The 27,412-nt window shown below is 42.1% G+C and overlaps 1 protein-coding gene across 1 annotated transcript; it reads right to left on the reverse strand.

Moving 5' to 3' along the window:
* Positions 1-973: 973 nt before the first annotated feature.
* On the reverse strand, positions 974-27,136 carry zgc:92313 (uncharacterized protein LOC436869 homolog). Its single transcript, XM_046363777.1, has 6 exons — positions 26,735-27,136; positions 24,839-24,951; positions 24,587-24,666; positions 3,762-4,033; positions 1,841-2,001; positions 974-1,765 (listed from the first exon to the last, which is right to left on the reverse strand). Exons 1-6 carry the CDS (start codon positions 26,781-26,783, stop codon positions 1,508-1,510), a joined length of 933 nt encoding a protein of 310 aa, XP_046219733.1. The 5' UTR covers positions 26,784-27,136; the 3' UTR covers positions 974-1,507.
* Positions 27,137-27,412: the final 276 nt, after the last annotated feature.

The following is a 27,412-nucleotide window of genomic DNA, read 5'->3' on the forward strand; positions in this document are numbered from 1 at the left end:
CGAAACCTAGAGAGGAACCAGGCTATGAGGGGTGGCCAGTCCTCTTCTGGCTGTGCCGGGTGGAGATAACAGAACATGGCCAAGATGTTCATAGATCAAAATCAAATCAAATTTTATTTATATAGCCCTTCGTACATCAGCTGATATCTCAAAGTGCTGTACAGAAACCCAGCCTAAAACCCCAAACAGCAAACAATGCAGGTGTAGAAGCACCAGCAGGGTCAAATAATAAGTGGTTGTAGAGGGTGCAACAGGTCAGCACCTCAGGAGTAAATGTATGTTAGTTGGCTTTTAATAGCCGATCATTCAGAGTATAGGTTAGGTTTGATGTGATTCTCAGTCTCGAGCTTCCTTGGCAGTGAACGTGTGTTTACTGAAAGGTAAAGATGAGCTATTTGATCTATAACCTGTCTAGCAAGCTTCTTTTACACATGTACTTTGGGATTCCTACACAAATTTGCCTGATGCCAGTGGAGAAGACTCATTTCTAACAATTGAATTTGATAGCAAAGTGTCCTCTCCTCGCCCCCTCATTGAAGTTTTCAAAAGGACGAGGAGCCGAGCTAATCTAATTTAGAAAAGGCCTTGATCAAATCGGGGCTCTGAATCTCATTTGTCTTTCCTTGATTCCTCACATCCTTCTCATAGGGCATTGGTGGAGAAGTTCTGAGAATCCTCCCCTTGGACCTTCTCTGCCAATGGTCCATGAGAGGATGTGAGGAATCAAGGAAAGACCATAACGATTGATCCGACTTCTGAAATGCATCCTTCCATCCTCATTTCCTTCATAATTACAGATCTATAACTTGAATGGATAGGTGCAATCAAGGTCACTTCACTCACTCAGATGGAATTACTTCATCCTTCCTTTCCTTGATGTATTTCTTAAGCATTCAAACAGGGCCCAGGTGACAGGAGAACAAAGACAATGGAGATTCTAGAACGCATGTAAGTGACAGTTCTTGTAAATTACTGACATTTGTAATCATTTTATTTACATTCATTCAAAATTATAAGAAACCTGAAGCTACATGACATGTTAAAATGTGCTAAAATAGATCGACAAACATGGCTTTACATTTCATTAGTTCTAAATACCCATAATATCACCGTTTTATCTGCTGATTAGCGATATCTTGTATATTCAGAATCACTTGAATTTGTTAGGAGTTGCATATACATATCATTAAAACGCAGTATAATTTGCCACCACAGTTTCGGCCCTTTCCTTTAAAGCAAAATTCCTTTGAAATTTCACACATTTACCTGGTTTTACACGCATCTTGAACCAGAAAGGCGGAATTTCTGCTTACGTGGGAAATAAGTGGTCATGTTTTGAGTCAGTTTGGTCAAAAAGTTGTTTTGGCATGTTATTAATATGGTAAATAAAAAAATAAGCAGAATATTACCTAAAACAGTAATCTATTACAGCCAAGTTAAGTGTAAAACCAGGTTCATGTCAAATTACATAGAATGTCCCTTTAAGATCTGTCTCTTTTAGGAAGCCCTATCTTAGCAGCTGGCCCATCAGTAAAGTGGCCAGGGAGCTAGCCAGCACTGTCAGGGTGCTGGGCCAGTTGGGACCGGCCCGGCCGTACAGACTGATCTCTGGTATGTTGCTTTGGATGAAGCTGGAGAAGGTGGACACCTTGGCGTAGACTCCGGGGTTGTTGGCATGGGCACAGCCCAAGCCAAAACTCACCACCCCAGCCTGCACCCAGGTTCCGTTCACCATCTGGCAGACCAGGGGTCCTCCAGAGTCCCCCTGTGGAGAAAGAGGGAGAAGTAAGAAAAAGCCCACGTTAGTCTACTATTACACACACAGGTGAGGCGAGCATACCTGACAGGAGTCCTTGCCCCCCTCTTGATAACCGGCACACATCATGTCAGAACGGATGTCCACTTTCTCCGATGGGTTAAGGTCGTACATCATCTGACAGGAAGACGACGAGATGATTGGCACCTGCACTTGCTGCAGTGTTCCCACTCCACTCAGAGGGACTGAGAAACGGCCAGAGAAGTTGAGGCAGAGTGAGTAGGTAGGTCAAATAAAAGGAGCAAGAATGCCTACACCAACCATACATTTGGGTTGCGGGTTCACAATTGTACATTTCCTGAGATTTCTGCCGAGCAAGGAGGGCAATTTATTTACACACAATCAAAACTTAGGACACCTACTCATTCAAAGGGTTTTTCTTTATTTGTACCATTTCCTACATTGTAGAATAGTGAAAACATAAACTATTAAATAACATATGGAATCATGTAGTAACCAAAAAAAAAATAATAAATAATATTTTATATTTGAGATTCTTCAAAGTAGCCACCCTTTGCCTTCACGACAGCTTTGCACTCAACCAGCTTCATGAGGTAGTCACCTGGAATGCATTTCAATTAACAGGTGCCTTGTTAAGTTAAGAAATACCAGAAATTAAATGTGTTTGAGACAATCAGTTGTTTTATGTCAAGAACAACTCATAAGCAAAGAGAAACAGTCCAATACTTTAAGACATGGTCAGTCAATGTGACAACTGGCTCTAATGAGGACCGCCACAGGAAAGGAAGACCCCGAGTCACCTCTGCTGCAGAGAATAAGTTCATTAGACTTACCTCAAATTGCAGCCCAAATAAATGATTCAGAGTTCAAGTAACAGACACCTCAACATCAACTGTTCAGAGGAGACTGACTCAGGCCTTCATCTTCAAATTGCTGCAACAAAACCACTAAATGACAACACTAAGAAGAGACTTGCTTGGGCCAAAACACACAAGCAATGGACATTAGACCGGTGGAAATCTGTCCAAATTAAGAGATTTTTGGTTCCAACCACCATGTCTTTGTGAGACAAGGAGTAGGTGAACGGATGATATCTGCATGTGTGGTTCCCACTGAAGAATGGTGGTGGTGTGATGGTATTTTGCTGTTGACACGGTCACTGACTTATTTAGAATTCAAGGCACACTTAACCAGCATGGCTACCACAGCGTTCTGCAATCCCATATGGTTTGCACTTAGTGGGACTATAATTTCTTTTTTAACAGGATAATGACCCAACACATCTCCAGGCTGTGTAAGGGCTATTTGACCAAGGAGGAGTGATGAGTGCTGCATCAGATGACCTGGCCTTCAGTCACCCAACCTCAACCCAATTGAGATGGTTTGGAGATAGAACGCTGGGTTAAGGAAAAGCAGCCAACAAGTGCTCAGCATTTGTGGAAATTCCTTCAAGACTGTTGGAAAAGCATTCCAGGTGAAGCTCGTTAAGAGAATGCCAAGAGTGTGCAAAGCTGTCAAGGCAAAGGGTGGCTACTTTGAAGAATATATTGATGTGGTCCTTCTGTAGCTCAGTTGGTAGAGCATGGCGCTTGTAACGCCAGGGTAGTGGGTTCGATTCCCGGGACCACCCATACGTAGAATGTATGCACACATGACTAAGTCGCTTTGGATAAAAGCGTCCGCTAAATGGCATATATTATTGTTTAACACTTTTAGTTACTACATGATTCCATGGTTGTTACTTCCTAGTGTTGAGGTCTTCACTATTATTCTACAATGTAGAAAAGTGTAAAACTAAAAATCCTTGAATGAGAAGCTGTGAGTCAGTCACCGTGACAGGCTTAGAATATGGAACATACTGACAGATAGTCCTCCCATGAGTGAGAGTTGACCACTGTGACAGTCCACTGAGTCAAAGAGGTTGAGGCTCCTTTTAGTGGAAGTTAGATTTTGCCGCTATATACGTAATGCCTTATTCTCTTACCACCGTCGCGGATGTTTCCCCAGCCTGTGATGTAGCAGGGAAGGTCCCCGGGGAACAGTGTCCCGGCGTCAGGAAGACAAACAGGATGGACATACGCCGACCAGACGATGGGTCTCTGCAGCTTCACCAAGGCCATGTCCTGTCCCAAACTTGGGTCAGAGTAGCCGGACGGGATCACGACGCGCTCCACGAGGTACGATATCTCGTTAGGGTTCCAGCTGTTGAGCCGGTGACGTCCAACATAGAGGGTGTAGCCCAACACGTCGAACTGACTGGGAGAGGAGAGAGTTGCAACACCTTACAGCTAACAACTGAAATGCATCTTCATCCCCCCCAATATTGCAAAACACAGTTTAGCCTTTTGTTAATCCACCTGTCGACTCAGATTTTGAAATTATGCTTGACAGCGAAAGCAATCCAAGTGTTTGTGTAAGTTTATCAATAGCATAACATAACATTATGTACACTAAGCATTAAGTAGCTAGGTCACGAAAATCAGAAAAGCAATCAAATTAACAGTTTACCTTTGATGATCGTCAGATGTTCACTCACGAGACTCAGTTACACAACAAATGTTCCTTTTGTTCCATAAAGAATATATTTATACCCAAAATACCGACGTTTGTTTGTAGTGTTGTTCAGAAATCCACAGAAAAGAGCGGTCACGACAACGCAGATGTATATTCCAAATAATATCCATAATGTCCACAGAAACATGTCCAACGTTTTTTTATAATCAATCCTCAAGTTGTTTTTAAAATATATATTCAATAATATATCAGCAGAGTGTGTAGCTTTTTCAATAACAGCGGGAGAAACAATGGCGGCTTTACTCAGTTGCGCAAAACTCAGAGCCCCCACCTATCCACTCACGCAATGTGATCCTTCACGCTAATTTTTCAAAATAAAAGCCTGAAACTATGTCTAAAGACTTGACACCTTAGGAAAGCCATAGAAAAAGGAATCTGGTTGATATCCCTTTAAATGGAGGATAGGCATGCATAGGAACAGAGAGGTTTCAAAATAAGAGGCACTTCCTGATTGGATTTTCCTCAGGCAATATCAGTTCTGTTATACTCACAGACAATATTTTTACAGTTTTGGAAACTTGAGTGTTTTCTATCCTAATATGACAATTATATGCATATTCTAGTATCTGGGGCTGAGAAATAGGCAGTTTCAAATGGGTACGTTTTTTAGCCAAAAACGAAAATACTGCCCCCTAAACGCAAAAGGTTAACTAGGCAAGTCAGTAAAGAACACATTCTTATTTTCAATGACGGCTTAGGAAAGGTGAGTTAACTGCCTTGTTCAGGGGCAGAACGACAGATTTTCACCTTGTCAGCTCAAGGGATTCAATCTTGCAACCTTACAGTTAACTAGTCCAACGCAATAACCTGCCTCTCTCTCATTGCACTCCACAAGGAGACTGCCTGTTACGCGAATGCAGTAAGCTAAGGTAAGTTGCTAGCTAGCATTAAACTTATCTTATAAAAAACAATCATAATCACTAGTTAACTACACATGGTTGATGATATCACTAGATATTATCTAGCGTGTCCTGCGTGACATATAATCTGACTGAGCATACAAGTATCTAAGTATCTGATTGAGCAGTGGTAGGCAGAAGCAGGCACGTAAACATTCATTCAAACAGCACTTTTGTGCGCTTTGACAGCAGCTCTTCGTGGTGGGTCAAGCTTTGCTCTGTTTATGACTTCAAGCCTATCAACTCCCGAGATGAGGCTGGTGTAACCGAAGTGAAATGGCTAGCTAGTTAGCGCACGCTAATAGCGTTTAAAACGTCACTCGCTCTGAGCCTTCTAGTAGTTGTTCAACCTTGCTCTGCATGGGTAACACTGGTTCGATGGTGGCCGTTGTCGTTGTGTTGCTGGTTCGTGCCCAGGGAGGAGCGAGGAGAGGGATGGAAGCTATGCTGTTACACTGGCAATACTAAAGTGCCTATAAGAACATCCAATAGTCAAAGGTTAATGAAATACAAATGGTAGAGGGAAATAGTCCTATAATAACTACAACCTAAAATTTCTTACCTTCTTGCGACTAGCAATCCCAGATCCAGGAGCGTAATCATAGCCTCAAACAAATTAGCATAACGCAGCGGACATAAATATTCCTAGAAACTTTTCCTATTCATGAAAATCGCAAATTAAATATATTCAAACAACCTTAGCCTTTTGTTAACCTCTTGAGTCGACCCAGGACGCATGTGTCCCATCTAGACATCTGGAAATGCAAATGCGCTACGCTAAATGCTAATAGCACTCGTTAAAACTCAAACGTTCATTAAAACACACATTCGAGGTACTGAATTAAAGCTACACTCGTTGTGAATCCAGCCAACAAGTCAGATTTTTAAAATGCTTTTCGGCGAAAGCATGAGAAGCTATTATCTGATAGCATGCAACACCCCCTAAATACCCGCAGGGGACGTAAACAAAATAATTAGCATAGTCGGCGCTACACAAAATGCAGAAATAAAATATAAAACATTCATTACCTTTGACCATCTTCTTTGTTGGCACTCCTAGATGTCCCATAAACATCACTATTGGGTCTTTTTTTCGATTAAATCGGTCCATATATAGCCTAGATATCGATCTATGAAGACTGTGTGATCAAGAAAAAAAACAGTTTTATAACGCAACGTCATTGTTTTTAATTAAAAAAGTTGACGATAAACTTTCACAAAACACTTCGAAACACTTTTGTGATGCAACTTTAGCTATTAGTAAAACGTTAATAAACGATCAAATTGATCACGAGGCGATGTATATTCTATAGCTGTACGTCTTGAAATAATGTCCGTGTAAATCTCAACCAAAATATCCCGTCGGAGACCGGAAGAAATGGGCTGCCTATTGTCCGTTTGACCAAGAAACTAATCCTAGGCAAATGACAAGACTGTTGACATCGTGTGGAAGCTGTAGGTATTGCAACCTCGGCTCCAGGTATTGTGGTTTCTATTCAACAATACGTTCAAGTGGCGCATTGATATATTTTCCCATTTTCAGTGATCAGATTTTCCTGCGCTTTTCGATGAAACGCACGTTCTGTTATAGTCACAGCCGTGATTTAACCAGTTTTAGAAACGTCTGAGTGTTTTCTATCCACACATACTAATCATATGTATATACTATATTCCTGGCATGAGTAGCAGGGCACTGAAATGTTGCGATTTTTAACAGAATGTTCGAAAAAGTAGGGGGTCAACTTAAGAGGTTAATCACACTCATCTCAGATTTTCAAAATATGCATTACAGCCAACGCTAGACAAGCATTTGTGTAAGTTTATCATGGCATAATGCTGTGCTAGGCTCTGCTGGCAGTAGGCAACATTTTACAAAAATAAGAAAAGCAACCAAATTAAATAATTTACCTTTCAAGAACTTCGGATGTTTTCACTCAGGAGACTCCCAGTTAGATAGCAAATGTTCCTTTTTTCCAAAAATATTATTTTTCTAGGCGAAATAGCTCCCGTTTGTTCATCATGCTTGGCTGAGAAATTGACCGGAAAATGCTACCACTACAACGCCAAACTTTTTTACAAATTAGCTCCATAATAAATTGACAGAAACACAGCGTACGTTGTTTAGGATCAATCCTCAGTGTTTTTAACATATATATTCAATAATATATCCGTCTAGGCAATTGGTTTCTCATAAGAAGCGATTGGAAAAATGGCTACCTCACTATTTTACGCAAGATTTTCTGCGGGAGACACCATGTGACCACTTGCTAAATATGGTCCCTTACGGCTATTCTTCAACGGAAATGCTCAAAAATACGTTACAATGCTGTAGACACCTTGGGGAATACGTAGAAAACGTAAGCTCATTCGTAGCTCATTCACAGCCATATAAGGAGTCATTGGCATGAGGCGGTTTCAAAAAAATGCGGCACTTCCTGGTTGGATTTATCTGGGTTTCACCTGTAACATCAGTTCTGTTACACTCACAGACAATATCTTTGCAGTGTTGGAAACGTCAGTGTTTTCTATCCAAAGCGGTCAATTATATGCATAGTCAGGCATCTTTGTTACAAAATATCTTGTTTAAAACGGGAACGTTTTTCATCCAAAAATTAAAATAGCACCTCCTAACACCAAGAGGGTATTACCTGGGAATATTGAAGACTCATGTTAAAAGGAACCACCAGCTTTCATATGTTCTCACGTTCTGAGCAAGGAACTGAAACGTTAGCTTTCTTACATAATGCACTTTTACTTTCTTCTCCAACACTTTGCTTTTGCATTATTTAAACCAAATTGAACATGTTTCATTATTTTCTTGAGGCTAAATTGATTTTATTGATGTAATATATTAAGTTAAGTTTTCATTCAGTGTTGTTGTAATTATCATTATTATATATTTTTTTTAATATAAAAATATATATATATATATATAGATCTCTCAAAAAGGGAACACTTAAAAATACCACAATGTAACTCCAAGTCAATCACACTTCTGTGAAATCAAACTGTCCACTTAGGAAAAAACACTGACAATAAATTTCACATGCTGTTGTGCAAATGGAATAGACAACAGGTGGAAATTATAGGCAATTAGCAAGACACCCCCCAATAAAGGAGTGGTTCTATAGGGGGTGACCACAGACCACTTCTCAGTTCCTATGCTTCCTGGCAGATGTTTGTCACTTTTGAATGCTTGCGGTGCTTTCACTCTAGTGGTAGCATGAGACGGAGTCTACAACCCACACAAGTTGCTCGGGTAGTGCAAGCTCATTCAGGATGGCACATCAATGCGAGCAGTGGCAAGAAGGTTTGCTGTGTCTGTCAGCGTAATGTCCAGAGCATGGAGGCGCTACCAGGAGACAGGCCAGTACATCAGGAGACGTGGAGGAGGCCGTAGGAGGGCAACAACCCAGCAGCAGGACCGCTGCCGCCTCCATTGTGCAAAGAGGAGCAGGAGGAGCACTGCCAGAGCCCTGCAAAATGACCTCCAGCAGGCCACAAATGTGCATGTGTCTGCTCAAACAGTCAGAAACAGTCTCCATGAGGGTGGTATGAGGGCCCGACGTCCACAGGTGGGGGTTGTGCTTACAGCCCAACACCGTGCAGGACGTTTGGCATTTGCCAGAGAACATCAAGATTGGCAAATTCGCCACTGGCGCCCTGTGCTCTTCACAGATGAAAACAGGTTCACACTGAGCACATGTGAGAGTCTGGAGACGTCGTGGAAAATCTTCTGTTGCCTGCAACATCCTCCAGCATGACCGGTTTGGCGGTGGGTCAGTCAGGGTGTGGGGTGGCATTTCTTTGGGGGGGCCGCACAGCCCTCCATGTGCTCGCCAGAGGTAGCCTGACTGCCATTAGGTACCGAGATGAGCTCCTCAGACCCCTGTGAGACCATATGCTAGTGCGGTTGGCCCTGGGTTCCTGCTAAAGCAAGACAATGCTAGACCTCATGTGGCTGGAGTGTGTCAGCAGTTCCTGCAAGAGGAAGGAATTGATGCTATGGACTGGCCCGCCCGTTCCCCAGACCTGAATCCAATTGAGCACATGTCTCGCTCCATCCACCAACGCCACGTTGCACCACAGACTGTCCAGGAGTTGGTGGATGCTTTAGTCCAGGTCTGGGAGGAGATCCCTCAGGAGATCATCCGCCACCTCATCAGGAGCATGCCCAGGCGTTGTAGGGAGGTCATACAGGCACGTGGAGGCCACACACACTACTGAGCCTCATTTTGACTTGTTTTGAGGACATAACATCAAAGTTGGATCAGCCTGTAGTGTGGTTTCCCACTTTAATTTTGAGTGTCACTCCAAATCCAGACCTCCATGGGTTGATAAATTTGATTTCCATTGATAATTTGTGTGATTTTGTTGTCAGCACATTCAACTATGTAAAGAAAAAAGTATTTAATAAGAATATTTCATTCAGATCTAGAATGTGTTATTTTAGTGTTCCCTTTATTATTTTGAGCAGTGTGTGTGTGTGTATATATATATATATATATAATTACAGCTATATATGTTTTTTTACGTTCATTTTTTAATCAAATCGGCCGATTGATCGGTATCGGCTTTTTTAGTCCTCCAATAAATCAGTATCGGCGTTGAAAAATCATAACCGCTCTAGTGGAGAGTATATACCCACTTATTTTTCATTGGGCATTGCATATAATCACTTCATAATCCCCAATGATACGTATCAGTGTCGTGGAGGTTTACAACATAACTAATTAGGGCTTTTGGAACAGATTTGAATGTTTAGCGTACATTTATCAACTATTTCTTCACATTTTAAGCGTGGCAATGTACACAGCAGTACTTCCTAAATGCAATTTACAGGAACAGTTGTAAATAGCTAACTGCAGTTTTAAAAATCGGTCCGTCTTCGGGAGAACCTTTACATTAAAAGTGGTAACTAGATACAAAAGTAGTCTATGCCTACCTATCAGAATGCTATCATTATTATTTGCGTCAATCCAGAGGCCATTTATTTTGCTCATGTGCGACATTAACACCACTAAATCAACACTTGAATTTGGAAAAAAAAGGGTAACTTACACCAAGATTTTTCCCAACCTCAAAAGTAGTCTCCTGATGTGGTTTAAGCATTGCTATGGACGTAGAAAACAATGTGTAAAAAAATATTAAACTTGAATTTCTGACTCAGTTTCAATAGTAAGCCTACTGCACAGTACAGCTTTGGTTGGCCTAACTGAAAGACCAATATGGGATTTATAATTGTAGGTCATTAACAGCGCATTCGGAAAGGATTCAGACGGCTTCCCTTTTTCCACATTTTGTTACGTTACTATTCTAAAATGGATTAAAATGTTTATTTTTTTTACTCACAATAACATAATGACAAAGTGAATGCAGGTATTTAGAAATGTTAGCAAATGTATAAAAAACTTCTTTTTTTAAACTTACTTACAAAACTATTCAGACCCTTTGCTATGATTCTCGAAATGCCATGGTCACTGACAGAGCTCCAGAGCTCCTCTGTGGAGATGGGAGCACCTCAGAGTGGCCAGACAGAAGCCACTCGCTAAAAGGCACCCGGCAGCATGCTTGGGAGTGTTCCAAAGGCACCAAAATGTCTCTGACCATGAGAAGCCAGGTTCTCTGGTCAGATGAAACCAAGATTGAACTCTTTGGCCTGAATGCAAAGCGTCACATCTGGAAGAAACCTGCCTCCATCCCTACGAAGCATGAATCATGCTGTGGGGATGTTTTTCAGCAGGAGAGACTAGTCCGGATCGAGGGAAAAATGAACGGCGCAAAGTACAGCGAGATCAGAGAGAACCTGCTCCAGACACTCGGGACCTCAGACTGGGACGAAGGTTCACCTTCCAACAGGACAACGACCCTAAGCACACAGCCAAGACAATGCAGGAGTGGCTTCGTGACAAGTCTCTGAATGCCCTTTAGTGGCCCAGCCGGAGCCCGGACTTGAAACCAATCGAACACCTCTGGAGAGACCTGAAAATAGCTGTGCAGCAACACTTCCCATCCAACCTGACAGATCTTTTGAGAATCTGCAGAAAAGAACAGGAGAAACAACCCAAATATAGGTGTGCCAAGCTTTTAGCGTAATACCTAAGACTCGAGGCTGTAATCACTGCCAAAAGATGCTCCAAAGTACTGAGTAAATGGCCTGAATACTCATGTAAATGTGATATCAGTTCATTTACAAACATTTCTAAAAAGCAGTTTTTGCTTTGTACATTTAAAAAATAAAAAATAAAAAAATTTAAGTCAGAAGTTTACAAACAGCTTAGACAAATACATTTAAACTATGTTTCACAATTCCTGACATGCAATCCTAGTAAAAAAAATCCCTGTTTTAGGTCAATTTGAATTACCACTATTTTAAGAATGTGAAATGTCAGAATAATAGAAGAGAATGATTTATTTCAGCTTTTATTTATTTCATCACATTCCCAGTTGGTCAGAAGTTGACACACTCAAATAGTATTTGGTAGCATTGCCTTTAAATTGTTTAACTTGGGTCAAACAAGCTTCCCACAATATGTTGGGTGAATTTTGGCCCATTTCTCCTGACAGAGCTGGTGTAACAGTCAGGTTTGTAGGTCTCCTTGCTCACACATGCTTTTTCAGTTCTGCCCACAAATTTATGAGATTGAGGTCAGGGCTTTATGATGGCCACTCCAGTACCTTGACTTTGTTGTCCTTAAGCCATTTTGCCACAACTTTGGAAGTATGCTTGGGGTCATTGTCCATTTGGAAGACTAATTTTTGACCAAGCTTAAACTTCCTGACTGATGTCGTGAGATGTTGCTTCAATATATCCACAATTTTCCCCCTCATGATGCCATCTATTTTGTGAAGTGCACCAGTCCCTCCTGCAGCAGAGCACCCCCACAACATGATGCTACCACCGCCGCGCTTCTAGGTTGGGATGGTGTTCTTCAGCTTGCAAGCCTCCCCATTTTTCCTCCAAAAATAGTTATTATTGCCAAACAGTTCTAATTGTGTTTAATCAGACCAGAGGACATTACTCCAAAAAGTACGATCTTTGTCCCCATGCGCAGTTGCAAACCTTAGTCTGGCTTTTAGATGGCGGTTTTGGAGCAATGGCTTCTTCCTTGGTGAGCGGCCTTTCAGGTTATGTCGATATCGGACTCGTTTTACTGTGGACATAAATACTTTGTACCAGTTTCCTCCAGCAGCTTCACAAGGTCCTTTGCTCTTCTGGGATTGATTTGCACTTTTCGCACCAATGTACGTTCATCTCTAGGAGCCAGAACGCATCTCCTTCCTGAGTGGTATGACAGCTGCGTGGTCCCATGGTGTTTATACTCGCGTACTATTGTTTGTACAGATGAACGTGGTACCTTCAGGCATTTGGAAATTGCTCTCAAGGATGAACGAGACATGGAGGTCTACAATTTTGTTTCTGAGGCCTTGGCTGATTTCCCCATGTCAAGCAAAGAGGTACTGAGTTTGAAGGTAGGCCTTGAAATACATCAACAAGTACACCTCCAATAGGCTAATTGACATAATTTCAGTCAGAAGCCATGACATTTTCTAAGCTTTTCTAAACTTCTGAAGCAATAATCTGTCTGCAAACTATTGTTGGAAAAATGATGTGTCATGCACAAAGTAGATGTCCTAACCGACTTGCCAAAACTATTTGTTTGTTAACAAGAAATTTGTAGAGTGGTTGAAAAACAAGTTAATGACTCCACCCTAAGTGTATGTAAACTTCAGACTAAAACTAACCTTTAACTAGTCAAGTCAGTTAAGAACAAAATCTTAATAAAATGAGGGCCTACATTATGGGGCATGTGTGTAGATAATTTTAGAATAAGGCTATAATCTAACTAAATGTGGAAAAAGAGAAGGGGTCTGAATACTATCTGAAAGCACTGTGTGTCACTTTCTCATAGGAATTCACACAGGGCGCCTTTCATTCACCAGGCGGGCAGTTTGGAAGAAATGTTAACAAAACTTGAGTCTACCCACGTCTCCAGCACTGGGTACAGCCAAATCGTCAAAAAGAATACCCCAATATGTAGGCTTAACTGTATAGATGTTTCTTCCCCATCACTAGCAGTGAGTAATGTTCCCTTTAAGCTACACACGGGCGCAGCTCCCCGGGATAGCCGAGCAGAAGAAATATCCACCCGCGCAGAGAAGCACGAGATTTAAACTTTAACTCCCTACAGTTTTCCCACCTTAGTTAACAGCGTCAATATTTCCCTTTACTGTGGGACTTTGTGATCGAATCAACACAATTAGCCACTTTCAAAGCAACATACCGAAAAACATTATGCAAGAGATTTTGTTGTAGGCAGGACACATTGGAGTAGGATTCTATTGCATTGACAGGCACGACTCAGACCCGTACTCTACACAGACCGGTACGCTGTAACCAATCAGAGCTGCAGTAGACCTGTATGCAAATAGACCATCGCCATATGGATCTGTGCCGTTCACTGATCTGGACTGTGTTTAAAGCATGAGCGGTTGTGAGTAGATGCGCTTGTTTTGAGATCAAAGCGAGAGCTGCATGTAGCCACTTGTGCACATTTGTTCATATAATTTGCTAGTTAGTTGTTAGCCCAGTTATAGATCAATGGGGGAGTGGTTACTTCCTACAAGAGCAGAAAACATGTACATTTCTAGACATCTTTGAAAAGTGAGTCAGGTAAAGAGGCAGTGTTGTATTTTAAAAGGCTTGAAAAAGATAAATAGCCAATAGGCATAATTTGTCTGATTCTCTGTAATAATGGTATGATAAAAATATATTTTATTTTGTGAAGTGGGTTCTTGCATCAAACATTCAGTTATTTCCCTGTCTAAAGGACAAGTGGATAAACAGGTTAATATCAAGCCCTGCATGTTTTTTTTTCATAAGTCTCATGAAATGTACATTGAACAACACGGTGGCTGCTACTGTAGGCTGACTGATAGAACAGCTATTTCTGTGTAAAAATGTTATGGGATGCATTTTCTCCATTGTTTATGACGGTAGGCCACTGTTATGACTACATTATGATCACGTAGCCACAGCCTACTTGACCACTGTCAAACTAACTTAAAGTAGGTACAGCCTCAGTGTTCACAGTAAACACACACTGGAAGTTGCACAGAATTTTCACAACTTTCAAGTTCACACTCAGCAGTGTGCCCCCCCCACACACTGCTGCCTATTATATACAGTGCCTTGCGAAAGTATTCGGCCCCCTTGAACTTTGCGACCTTTTGTCACATTTCAGGCTTCAAACATAAAGATATAAAACTATTTTTTTTGTGAAGAATCAACAACAAGTGGGACACAATCATGAAGTGGAACGAACGACATTTACTGGATATTTCATCTTTTTTAACAAATCAAAAACTGAAAAATTGGGCGTGCAAAATTATTCAGCCCCCTTAAGTTAATACTTTGTAGCGCCACCTTTTGCTGCGATTACAGCTGTAAGTCGCTTGGGGTATGTCTCTATCAGTTTTGCACATCGAGAGACTGAATTTTTTTCCCATTCCTCCTTGCAAAACAGCTCGAGCTCAGTGAGGTTGGATGGAGAGCATTTGTGAACAGCAGTTTTCAGTTCTTTCCACAGATTCTCGATTGGATTCAGGTCTGGACTTTGACTTGGCCATTCTAACACCTGGATATGTTTATTTTTGAACCATTCCATTGTAGATTTTGCTTTATGTTTTGGATCATTGTCTTGTTGGAAGACAAATCTCCGTCCCAGTCTGGTCTTTTGCAGACTCCATCAGGTTCTCTTCCAGAATGGTCCTGTATTTGGCTCCATCCATCTTCCCATCAATGTTAACCATCTTCCCTGTCCCTGCTGAAGAAAAGCAGGCCCAAACCATGATGCTGCCACCACCATGTTTGACAGTGGGGATGGTGTGTTCAGGGTGTTGCTTTTACGCCAAACATAACATTTTGCATTGTTGCCAAAAAGTTCAATTTTAGTTTCATCTGACCAGAGGACCTTCTTCCACATGTTTGGTGTGTCTCCCAGGTGGCTTGTGGAACACTTTAAATGACACTTTTTATGGATATCTTTAAGAAATGGCTTTCTTCTTGCCACTCTTCCATAAAGGCCAGATTTGTGCAATATACGACTGATTGTTGTCCTATGGACAGAGTCTCCCACCTCAGCTGTAGATCTCTGCAGTTCATCCAGAGTGATCATAGGCCTCTTGGCTGCATCTCTGATCAGTCTTCTCCTTGTATGAGCTGAAAGTTTAGAGGGACGGCCAGGTCTTGGTAGATTTGCAGTGGTCTGATACTCCCTTCCATTTCAATATTATCGCTTGCACAGTGCTCCTTGGGATGTTTAAAGCTTGGGAAATCTTTTTGTATCCAAATCTGGCTTTAAACTTCTTCACAACAGTATCTCGGACCTGCCTGGTTTGTTCCTTGTTCTTCATGATGCTCTCTGTGCTTTTAACGGACCTCTGAGACTATCACAGTGCAGGTGCATTTATACGGAGACTTGATTACACACAGGTGGATTGTATTTATCATCATTAGTCATTTAGGTCAACATTGGATCATTCAGAGATCCTCACTGAACTTCTGGAGAGAGTTTGCTGCACTGAAAGTAAAGGGGCTGAATAATTTTGCACGTCAATTTCAGTTTTTGATTTGTTAAAAAAGTTTGAAATATCCAATAAATGTAGTTCCACTTCATGATTGTGTCCCACTTGTTGATTCTTCAAAAAAATAGTTTTATATCTTTATGTTTGAAGCCTGAAATGTGGCAAAAGGTCGCAAAGTTCAAGGGGGCCGAATACTTTCGCAAGGCACTGTATCCTGTGGTCTTGTCACTTCACCCCTGCCTTTATGTGCATAGTTGCCTCTACCTCGGCTCGTACCCCTGCACATCGACTCGGTACTGGTACTTCCTGTATATGGCCATGGTATTGTCACTCGTTACTCACTGTATTTATTCCTTGTGTCACTAGTCTAAAAAATATTGAATTCTGCATCATTTGAAAATGACCCTTAAGTAAGCATTTCACTGTTAGTCTACACGTGTTGGTTTATGAAGCTTGTGACAAATACAATTTGATTTGACCTTTCCCTTTGCTTTTGGACTTCAGTGCACAACAGCTGTGTGACCAGGCACAAAAGCAAAAACCTCCAAGCCAAACCTTCATACCATAACCGCTACACAGCCTACATAGTTGTCACCATATTGACATTATAGTCAAACTCCGCGTTTTTAAATCCACAATCCAATCCAGGTGTAAAATCACACAGTACAGTGTGGCCTAAAACAAGCAGTTACACCGACAGGCCCCGGTGGCAATACATTTATTAAACCGAAAGCTTACCTTGACTTGAAAAGGTTGCAGTGTTGGCTAGCCTTAGCATGCTAGCTAACAAATAGCATTCCTCTCTGAGTCAGGTTGCTGAAGAAGCCAAAGTAGTTGCATTAGCTAAGTAAGTGAAAATTAAACTAAGAAAAATATATACAATGAAATGTTGTTCTGCTGCTTCTCCTTAAAACTAAGAAATTCCTTTGTTCAACTATCAGGGTTCTACACAGGTGGAACCAACAGATGATTTGGTCACACCAATCATTGATAATGACCTGGCCCCAGTCCCATAATGTGCCTGCATGCCATACAGAACCAGGTAAATAATAACTAGCCATCTTTTGAATTAGCACACCCTTGTGTTCTTACAGATTTACTGTAATGGAAAAAATAAACTTGCCAAATGTATTCATTGCAGATTTCAAAGTGCCCTGTGTTATTTTCTGTGCAATCCTCTAGAAGGTAGAATTTGAAAGGAAAAAAATTACACTTGATACCAACATTATACCACTATTGAGTTTCACTCAATTTTGTAAAAAATAATTAATGTGTGGAGTTCACTCAAATTTAAAAAAAACAATGTTCTAAGTCCACAACAATGGTTCTAAGTCCACAACAATGGTTCTAAGTCCACAACAATGGTTCTAAGTCCACAACAATGGTTCTAAGTCCACAACAATGGTTCTAAGTCCACAACAATGGTTCTAAGTCCACAACGATGCTTAAACCACATTGAGGGACCATTTGAGGTCTGGGGAAGAAAAAAAAAGATATGTAAACTTTCGTATAATCACCTTTTAATTCAGGTGTGCACATACAGGTGTGGCTGGCAACAGTATGTCACTAGCAAACTAGTGATGGAGTTGTCAAAACTAAAAATATCCACTGGATTGATGCATAATCATCCTGCCAGGGAGGCATAAGCAACTTGTAGTTAGCCTAACTGTTATCGGGGAGATAAAGGTATCATTAGCATTGCTAACAGTTACACAATGAGATCGACACACTGACAAAACATTAACACCCACTGTTTCCATGACAGACTGACCAGGTGAAAGCTATGATCCCTTATTGATGTCACTTGTTAAATCCACTTCAAATCAGTGTAGATGAAGGGGAGGAGACAGGTTAAAGGATTTTTAATCCTTGTGACAGACATGGATTGTGTATGTGTGCCATTCAGTGTATGAATGAGCAAGACAAAAGATTTAAGTGCCTTTGAACGGGGTGTGGTAGTAGATACCAGGTGCACCGGTTTGTGTCAAGAACTGCAATGCTGCTGGATTTTAACCCTCAGTTTCCTGTGTGTTAATACACACAAATTGAGGCTGTTCTGGGGACAAAAAGGGCAGGGGTGCATCCTTTTTCCATTGATTATCCTTGAGATGTTTCTACAACTTTGAGTCCACCTGTGGTAAATTCAATTGACTGAACGTGATTTGGAAAGGCTATTTTAGGCCCCAAAGTTGACAGTTAATGTCAGAGCAAAAACCAAGCCATGAAGTCAACGGAATTGTCCGTAGAGTTCTGAGACAGGATTGTGTCAAAGCACAGATCTGGGGAAGGGTACCAAAATATTTATGCAGCATTGAAGGTCCAAGAACACAATGACCTTCATCATTCTTAAATGGAAGAAGTTTGGAACCAACCAAGACGCTTCTTCGAGCTGGCTGCCCGGCCAAACTGAGCAATCGGGGGAGAAGGGCCTTGGTCAGCGAGGTGACCAAGAACCCTATGGTCTCTGACAGAGCTCCAGAGTTCCTCTGTGGAGATGGGAGAACCTTCCAGAAGGACAACCATCTCTGTAGTGCTCCACCAATCAGGCATTTATGGTGGAGTGGCCAGACTGAAGCCACTCAGTACATCTGGAAGAAACCTTGCACCATATGTACAGGGAAGCATGGTACAGAGATCCTTGATGAAAACCTGCTCCAGAGCGCTCAGGACCTCAGACTGGGACGAAGGTTCACCTTCCACAGGACAATGATCATTAGCACACAGCCAAGACAACGCAGGATTGGCTTCGGGACAAGTCTATGAATGTCCTTTAGTGGCCCAGCCAGAGCCCGGACTTGAACCCTATCTAAACATCTCTGGAGACCTGAAAATAGCTGTGCAGCAACTCTCCCCATCCAACCGGACAGAGCTTGAAAGGACCTGCAGAGAAGAATGGGAGAAACTCCCCAAATACAGGTGTGCCAAGCTTGTGGTGTCATACCAAGAAAACTTGATGCTGTAATTGCTGCCAAAGGTGCTTCAAGAAAGTCCAGAGTAAAGGGTCTGAATACTTATGTAAATGTGATCAGCTAATTTTTAATTAATTTGCAAACATTACTAAACCTGTTTCTGGTGTCGATTGACGTAATAAAACAATTTAATCAATTTCAGAATAAGGCCGTAACGTAACAAAATGTGGATAAAGTCAAGGGGGTCTGAATACACTTTATACAGTGCATTCGGAAAGTATGTGGACACCCCTTCAAATTAGTGGATTTGGCCATTTCAGCCACACCCCTTGCTGACAGGTGTATTAAAATAAAATAAAAATCAGGCACACAGCCATGTAATCTCCATAGACAAACATTGGTAGCAGAATGGCCTTACTGAAGAGCTAAGTGACTTTCAATGTAGCACAGTCATAGGATGCCACCTTTCCAACAAGTCAGTGAATCAAATTTCTGCCCTGCTAGAGCTGCACGGTCAACTTTAAGTGCTGTTATTGTGAAGTGGAAACGTCTAGGAGCAACCATAGCTCAGCCGCGAAGTGATAGGCCACACAAGCTCACAGAATGGGACCGCCAAGTGTTGAAGCGCGTAACGCTTTCAAATCACCCGTCATTGGATGCAACAGTCACTAGAATTCCAAACGGCCTCTGGAAGTAACGTCAGCACAAGCACAGTTCGTCGGGTGCTTCATGAAATGGGTTTCCTGACAATGATATCTGGCACACAAGCCTAAGATCACCAACGCGCAATGCCAAGCGTCAGCTGGAGCAGTGTTAAACTCACTGCCATTGGAGCAGTGGAAACACATTATTTGGCATGATGAATCATGCTTCACTACCTGGCAGTCCGACGGACAAATCTGGGTTTGGCGGATGCCAGGAAAACGCAACCTTCCCGAATAAATAGTTTGGTGAAGGAGGAAATAATGTTCTGGGCTAGGCCCCTTAGTTCCAGCGAAGGGAAATCTTAACACAACAGCATACAATGACATCCTAGACAATTCTGTGCTTCCAACATTGTGGGAACAGTTTGCGGAAGGCCCTTTCCTGTTTCAGCATGACAGTGCCCCCGTGCACAAAGCAAGGTCCATACAGAAATGGTTTGTCGAGATCGTTGTGGAAGAACTTGACTGGCCTGCAGAGCCCTGACCTCAACTCCATCGAACACCTTTGGGATGAATTGGAACACCGACTGTGAGCCAGGCATAATCGCCCAACCTCACTAATGCTCTTGTGGCTGAATGAAAGAAAGTCCCCGCAGCAATGTTACAACATCTAGTGGAAAGCCTTCCCAGGAGAGGGGAGGCTGTTAAAGCTACAAGACCATGGTGCTTGCCTACGGAGCTGTGAGGGGAACGGCACCTCAGTACCTCCAGGCTCTGATCAGGCCCTACACCCAAACAAGGGCACTGCGTTCATCCACCTCTGGCCTGCTCGCCTCCCTACCACTGAGGAAGTACAGCTCCCGCTCAGCCCAGTCAAAACTGTTCGCTGCTCTGGCCCCCCCAATGGTGGAACAAACTCCCTCACGACGCCAGGACAGCGGAGTCAATCACCACCTTCCGGAGACACCTGAAACCCCACCTCTTTAAGGAATACCTAGGATAGGATAAGTATTTCCCCCCCCCCCTTTAAGATTTAGATGCACTATCATAAAGTGACTGTTCCACTGGATGTCATAAGGTGAATGCACCAATTTGTAAGTCGCTCTGGATAAGAGCATCTGCTAAATGACTTAAATGTAATGTAAATGGGGGGGGGACCAACTCCCTATTAATTCCCATGATTTTGGAATGTGAAGTTTGACGAGCAGGTGTCCACATACTTTGTCATGTAGTGTATGTCTGAAACATGTATTTTTATTTAACTAGGCAAGTCAGTTAAGAACAAATTCATATTTACAATGACTGCCTATAATAAATAAATACATTTAAATATTTATGACGAAACAGACAAGAATAATGTGGGCATTGCCTGATAAAATAGACAGCAAGCTAGTCAGTCTTGCCATTTGAGATTTGAGAGTTATTGTATCATGTTTTAAAATGAGAAAGCAACCAAAAACCAGGTTCCTCTTCTAATGGAACACTTTGTATCGAAAACCAATTTGAGAGCCTCCCGGGTGGCGTAGTGGTTAAGGCGCTGTACTGCAGCGCCAGCTGTGCCACCAGAGACTCTGGGTTCGCGCCCATGCTCTGTCGTAACCTGGGAGGTCCGTGGGGCGACGCAAAATTGGCCTAGCATCGTCCGGGTTAGGGAGGGGTTGGCCGGTAGGGATCAAATCAAATTTTATTTGTCACATACACATGGTTAGCAAATGTTAATGCGAGTGTAGCGAAATGCTTGTGCTTCTAGTTCCGACAATGCAGTGATAACCAACAAGTAATCTAACTAACAATTCCAAAACTACTGTCTTATACACAGTGTAAGGGGATAAGGAACATGTACATAAGGATATATGAATGAGTGATGGTACAGAGCAGCATACAGTAGATGGTATCGAGTACAGTATATACATATGAGATGAGTGTGTAGACAAAGTAAACAAAGTGGCATAGTTAAAGTGGCTAGTGATACATGTATTACATAAGGATGCAGTTGATGATGTAGAGTACTGTATATACATATGCATATGAGATGAATAATGTAGGGTAAGTCACATTATATAAGGTAGCATTGTTTAAAGTGGCTAGTGATATATTTACATCATTTCCCATCAATTCCCATTATTAAAATGGCTAGAGTTGGGTCAGTGTCAATGACAGTGTGTTGGCAGCAGCCACTCAATGTTAGTGGTGGCTGTTTAACAGTCTGATGGCCTTGAGATAGAAGCTGTTTTTCAGTCTCTCGGTCCCAGCTTTGATGCACCTGTACTGACCTCGCCTTCTGGATGATAGCGGGGTGAACAGGCAGTGGTTCGGGTGGTTGATGTCCTTGATGATCTTTATGGCCTTCCTGTAACAACGGGTGGTGTAGGTGTCCTGGAGGGCAGGTAGTTTGCCCCCGGTGATGCGTTGTGCAGTCCTCACTACCCTCTGGAGAGCCTTACGGTTGAGGGCGGAGCAGTTGCCGTACCAGGCGGTGATACAGCCCACCAGGATGCTCTCGATTGTGCATCTGTAGAAGTTTGAGTGCTTTTGGTGACAAGCCGAATTTCTTTAGCCTCCTGAGGTTGAATAGGCGCTGCTGCGCCTTCTTCACGACACTGTCAGTGTGAGTGGACCAATTCAGTTTGTCTGTGATGTGTATGCCGAGGAACTTAAAACTAGCTACCCTCTCCACTACTGTTCCATCGATGTGGATAGGGGGGTGTTCCCTCTGCTGTTTCCTGAAGTCCACAATCATCTCCTTAGTTTTGTTGACGTTGAGTGTGAGGTTATTTTCCTGACACCACACTCCGAGGGCCCTCACCTCCTCCCTGTAGGCCGTCTCGTCGTTGTTTAGCTCAGTTACCTTAGCTTTCTTGGGAACAGGAACAATGGTGGCCCTCTTGAAGCATGTGGGAACAGCAGACTGGTATAGGGATTGATTGAATATGTCCGTAAACACACCGGCCAGCTGGTCTGCGCATGCTCTGAGGGCGCGGCTGGGGATGCTGTCTGGGCCTGCAGCCTTGCGAGGGTTAACACGTTTAAATGTCTTACTCACCTCGGCTGCAGTGAAGGAGAGACCGCATGTTTTCGTTGCAGGCCGTGTCAGTGGCACTGTATTGTCCTCAAAGCGGGCAAAAAAGTTATTTAGTCTGCCTGGGAGCAAGACATCCTGGTCCGTGACTGGGCTGGGTTTCTTCTTGTAGTCCGTGATTGACTGTAGACCCTGCCACATGCCTCTTGTGTCTGAGCCATTGAATTGAGATTCCACTTTGTCTCTGTACTGACGCTTAGCTTGTTTAATAGCCTTGCGGAGGGAATAGCTGCATTGTTTATATTCGGACATGTTACCAGACACCTTGCCCTGATTAAAAGCAGTGGTTCGCACTTTCAGTTTCACGCGAATGCTGCCATCAATCCACGGTTTCTGGTTTGGGAATGTTTTTATCGTTGCTATGGGAACGACATATTCGACGCACGTTCTAATGAACTCGCACACCGAATCAGCGTATTTGTCAATATTTCCATCTGACGCAATACGAAACATGTCCCCGTCCACGTGATGGAAGCAGTCTTGGAGTGTAGAGTCAGCTTGGTCTGACCAGCGTTGGACAGACCTCAGCGTGGGAGCCTCTTGTTTTAATTTCTGCCTGTAGGCAGGGATCAGCAAAATGGAGTCGTGGTCAGCTTTCCTGAAAGGGGGGCGGGGCAGGGCCTTATATGCGTCGCGGAAGTTAGAGTAACAATGATCCAAGGTTTTACCACCCCTGGTTGCGCAATCGATATGCTGATAAAATTTAGGGAGTCTTGTTTTCAGATTAGCTTTGTTAAAATCCCCAGCTACTATGAATGCAGCCTCCGGATAAATGGTTTCCAGTTTGCAAAGAGTTAAATAAAGTTTGTTCAGAGCCATCGATGTGTCTGCTTGGGGGGGGATATATACGGCTGTGATTATAATCGAAGAGAATTCTCTTGGAAGATAATGCGGTCTACATTTGATTGTGAGGAATTCTAAATCAGGTGAACAGAAGGATTTGAGTTCCTGTATGTTTCCTTCATCACACCATGTCCCGTTAGTCATGAAGCATACGCCCCCGCCACTCTTCTTACCAGAGAGATGTATGTTTCTGTCAGCGCGATGCGTGGAGAAACCCGTTGGCTGCACCGCCCTGGATAGCGTGTCTTCCCAGTAAGCCATGTCCTTGTATCATGGATGTCCTTGTATCATCGCGCACCAGCAACTCCTGTGGCGGTCCGGGCGCAGTGCGTGCTAACCAAGGTTGCCAGGCGCACGGTGTAACCTCAGACACATTGGTGCGGCTGGCTTCCGGGTTGGATGCGCGCTGTGTTAAGGAGCAGTGCGGCTTGGTTGGGTTGTGTATCGGAGGAGGCATGACTTTCAACCTTCGTCTCTCCCGAGCCCGTAAGGGAGTTGTAGCGATGAGACAAGATAGTAGCTACTAAACAATTGGATACCACGAAATTGGGGAGAAAACAGGGTAAGAAAAAAAAAGAAAACCAATTTCAAACAAACATTCGATTTTGTCTTGCTCATAACAACCGCACGATTTCACAAGTAGGCTATTCCATGACAGTTGAATTTGCCATGACAGTTTTTAAATACCTGGTTTGCATACCTATTCTTGCCATAGCATTTACAGGTAGATATCATTTGAAACATCTTTCCTACCACTGTCGGTCTCCGCTGCGCACTCGATGCCCGAAAGAGTATCGAGGTTATACGTGTGCGACAATTAAAATCGACATAAAATATGCATACCCAAAGTTGTTTATTTTATTTTTTTTAATCAATTATGTAGCCGAGATTAAAAATAGCATTATAATATTTTTGATCACTTACCCTAGCGGCTATCTTAGGGGGATGATAAACTGTCCCAGAGCGTTTTTCAAAAACTCCCCGGTATGTTGAGCCTTAACACAAACAGACAGGGGTATTTCCCATGCCATCGTCGCCTCTTCCCGAAAGTTGGTATATTTTTGGTCAATTGCACATTACTGTTTGAGGCTACAGTAGACCATTGCAAAACAGTGTTTTAATCCGTTATTTGGTTACATGTGAATATATTTAGTATAGTTATATCTAAAAAAAGGATAGCTTTTTTAATGTTAAATTTTTGTTTCCATGTAATTCACTGAGTAGGGTGGTCCTCCCCTTCCTCCTCTGAGGAGCCTCCACTGGTAGACACTTACTTTGGGAAGCAGTGGGCAGCAGACAGTACCCAGTCCTTAGTGATGATGGTGCCTCCACAGATATGGCCATCCTTCGCTGTCTAAAGACCAAGAGGGGGAAAGAGGTAAAGAGGTTGAGGTGAATCATCAAAACAGGTCTTATTCCCCTCTCTCTCAGCAGGTCAGCATGATGACCAACACACACACTAAAACCAGACAAACAAGTCTTCATGCATTTTGTTCATTCCATATCGTGACTCGGTGCTGCCTTACCTGAATATCCACTTGCCATGGCCATGCCCCCATTGATGCATCTACTCCTCCCACAATCCTGTTTCCCATGGGTGGTTGACCACACTCTTCCTGAGCATGACAAACCATGACACCTGAGAACAGTAGGCGAAATGGGAATTAGACCAGTGTAGAAAGAACGCAATTGTCATACTTGAGAAAGTAAAGACACCTTAATAGAAAATGACTCGAGTAAAAGTCACCTTGTAAAATACTACTTGAGTAAACATCACAAAGTATGTTTTAAAATATCATAAATAAGTATAAATCATTTCAAATTCCTTATGTTAAGCAAACCAGATGGCACCATTTTTGTTTTACAGATAGCCAGAGGCACACTCATACATAATTTACAAATGAAGAATTTGTCTTTAGTGATTCTGCTAGATCAGAGGCAGTAGGGATGACCAGAGATGTTCGCTTGATAACTGTGTGACTAACAATGACTAACAATTTTAAGTGTTAGGGAAAGTGTATGAAGTAAAAAGTACCTTATTTTCTTTAGGAATGTAGTTTAGTAAAAGTTGCCCAACATAATTAGTCAAGTCAAATTCAGATACTCAAAACAATTACTTATGTAGTACTTTAAAGTATACCATTACCAAACATTATAGTTTTGAAACTGCAGTCGACTGGTATTTTGGACCCAGTATTTGCAGCATATTGCAGTTATACTGCACTCTGACTGCCATATTTTGTGTCAGAGTTTTTACTTAAGTACTTTACACCACTTAGCAGGACAAGGAAATTGTCTAAATCACACACTTATCAAGAGAACATCCCTGGTCATCCCTACTGCCTCTGATATGGCAGAATCACAAAAGACAAATTCTTCATTTGTAAATTATGTAAGAGTGTGCCTCTGGCTATCTGCAAATGACAAAAAAAAAGAAAAAAATGCCTTTTGGTTTGTTAAATATAAGGAATTGGAAATGTACACTTTTGATACTTAAGTATATTTAATCTTCTCTTTTGCACACCAGTATCTCTACCTGCACATGACCATCTGATCATTTATCACTCGTGTTAATCTGCTAAATTGTAATTATTCACCTACCTCCTCATGCCTTTTGCACACAATGTATAGACTTTATCTGTTTAAAAAAAATGTGTTATTGACTTGTTAATTGTTTACTCCATGTGTAACTGTGTTGTTGTCTGTTCACACTGCTATGCTTTATCTTGGCCAGGTCGCAGTTGTAAATGAGAATTTGTTCTCAACTAGCCTACCTGGTTAAATAAAGGTTAAATAAATAAATAATAAAAATCAGCAATTACATGTACTTTTGATACTTAGGTAAATGTAAAACCAAATACTTTTACTCAAGTAGTATTTTACTGGGTTACTTTCACTTCTGTCATATTCTGTTAAGGTGTTTTTTTAACTTTGACTCAAGTATGACAGTTGGGTACTTTTTCCACCACTGCCTTTACATTGATACATATGCCTACGTGAGTACGCTGTCGATTAGGGCTGGCCTAGGCCCAAAGTACATATGCTAAATTTGATCAAATAACCACAAACAGAACCGTCGTTCGGTTACCAAATTTAATATCGGCACTGTTCTTCAAGTAGATGTTTTCGTGAAATTCTTAGTGGAAATTGTTAAAACATAATCATTGTGCATGGTTGCATGGTTCGCTTAACTTTGCAATCGAAGTGTTAGACACATTTAAAGTAAAACATCTAAGTATCAGCGTCACTCCTGCCGTGGAAATGCCCGTAGGCAAATGTTGCCGGAGTAGCCAAAACAAAAAGGTACCCAAATACAGGTCTATATTTCCTTTACAACCCGCAAATGAGTCGATTGAAACTACACACAACTGACCTACTTCACTGACATGACCAGGTTATACCATAAAGACGCGAAAACTCACCTGTGAAACACCAAAGAAGTCTAACATAAAAGTCTGAATTCGGTATCATTTTCGAGGGACACGCGAATTTCAGGTAGCCCCAAATTTCCCCCCAAAAACGGTAGTATTCTTGAGAAGTCTTGTGTTCTAAATCAAATCGTCCGTACAGCAGCTAATTTTAACGGAAATCCACTTTCCACAATAGCGGTGTTGAAATCCTTCAGTGCGTGTGAATGGTTAAAAATACGTATGAAAATGTGTACAAATGAAATGTCTACAAAATGTATGCCTTGCGAAAACAAAGATAACAATACGATTACTGACAACCTCTTGGTTTACGCCTCCATTTAATACAAGGTTAGGAGAACCAGACCTGTGGACGACGTTCGTCAGAAAATCTCTAACGCTGGAACAGGCGTTTGATTGTCCCATTCGTTTATCACGTGAGCAAAGCACCTGTGATCCTACAGGGGAAGGTGTGGCAGGGGGTGTATTCCTTACGCCTATTCTGTTGCAAAAATGTTTGCAATAGAAATCGTTTATTCCAAACGGAAAACGTTTTGCAACAAAAAAACGAGAGTTTATTTTGGACAAATTCAGGTAGGTCTCCTGTATTCTGACCCCGAGTTGGCTCTAGAAAATGTATCCTCAATATTATTCCTCTGGCAGATAAACACACCCATTTTAAACAATTCAGAG

The sequence above is a fragment of the Oncorhynchus gorbuscha genome, linkage group LG09 (assembly GCF_021184085.1).
Source record: "Oncorhynchus gorbuscha isolate QuinsamMale2020 ecotype Even-year linkage group LG09, OgorEven_v1.0, whole genome shotgun sequence".
Lineage (NCBI taxonomy): Eukaryota > Metazoa > Chordata > Actinopteri > Salmoniformes > Salmonidae > Oncorhynchus > Oncorhynchus gorbuscha.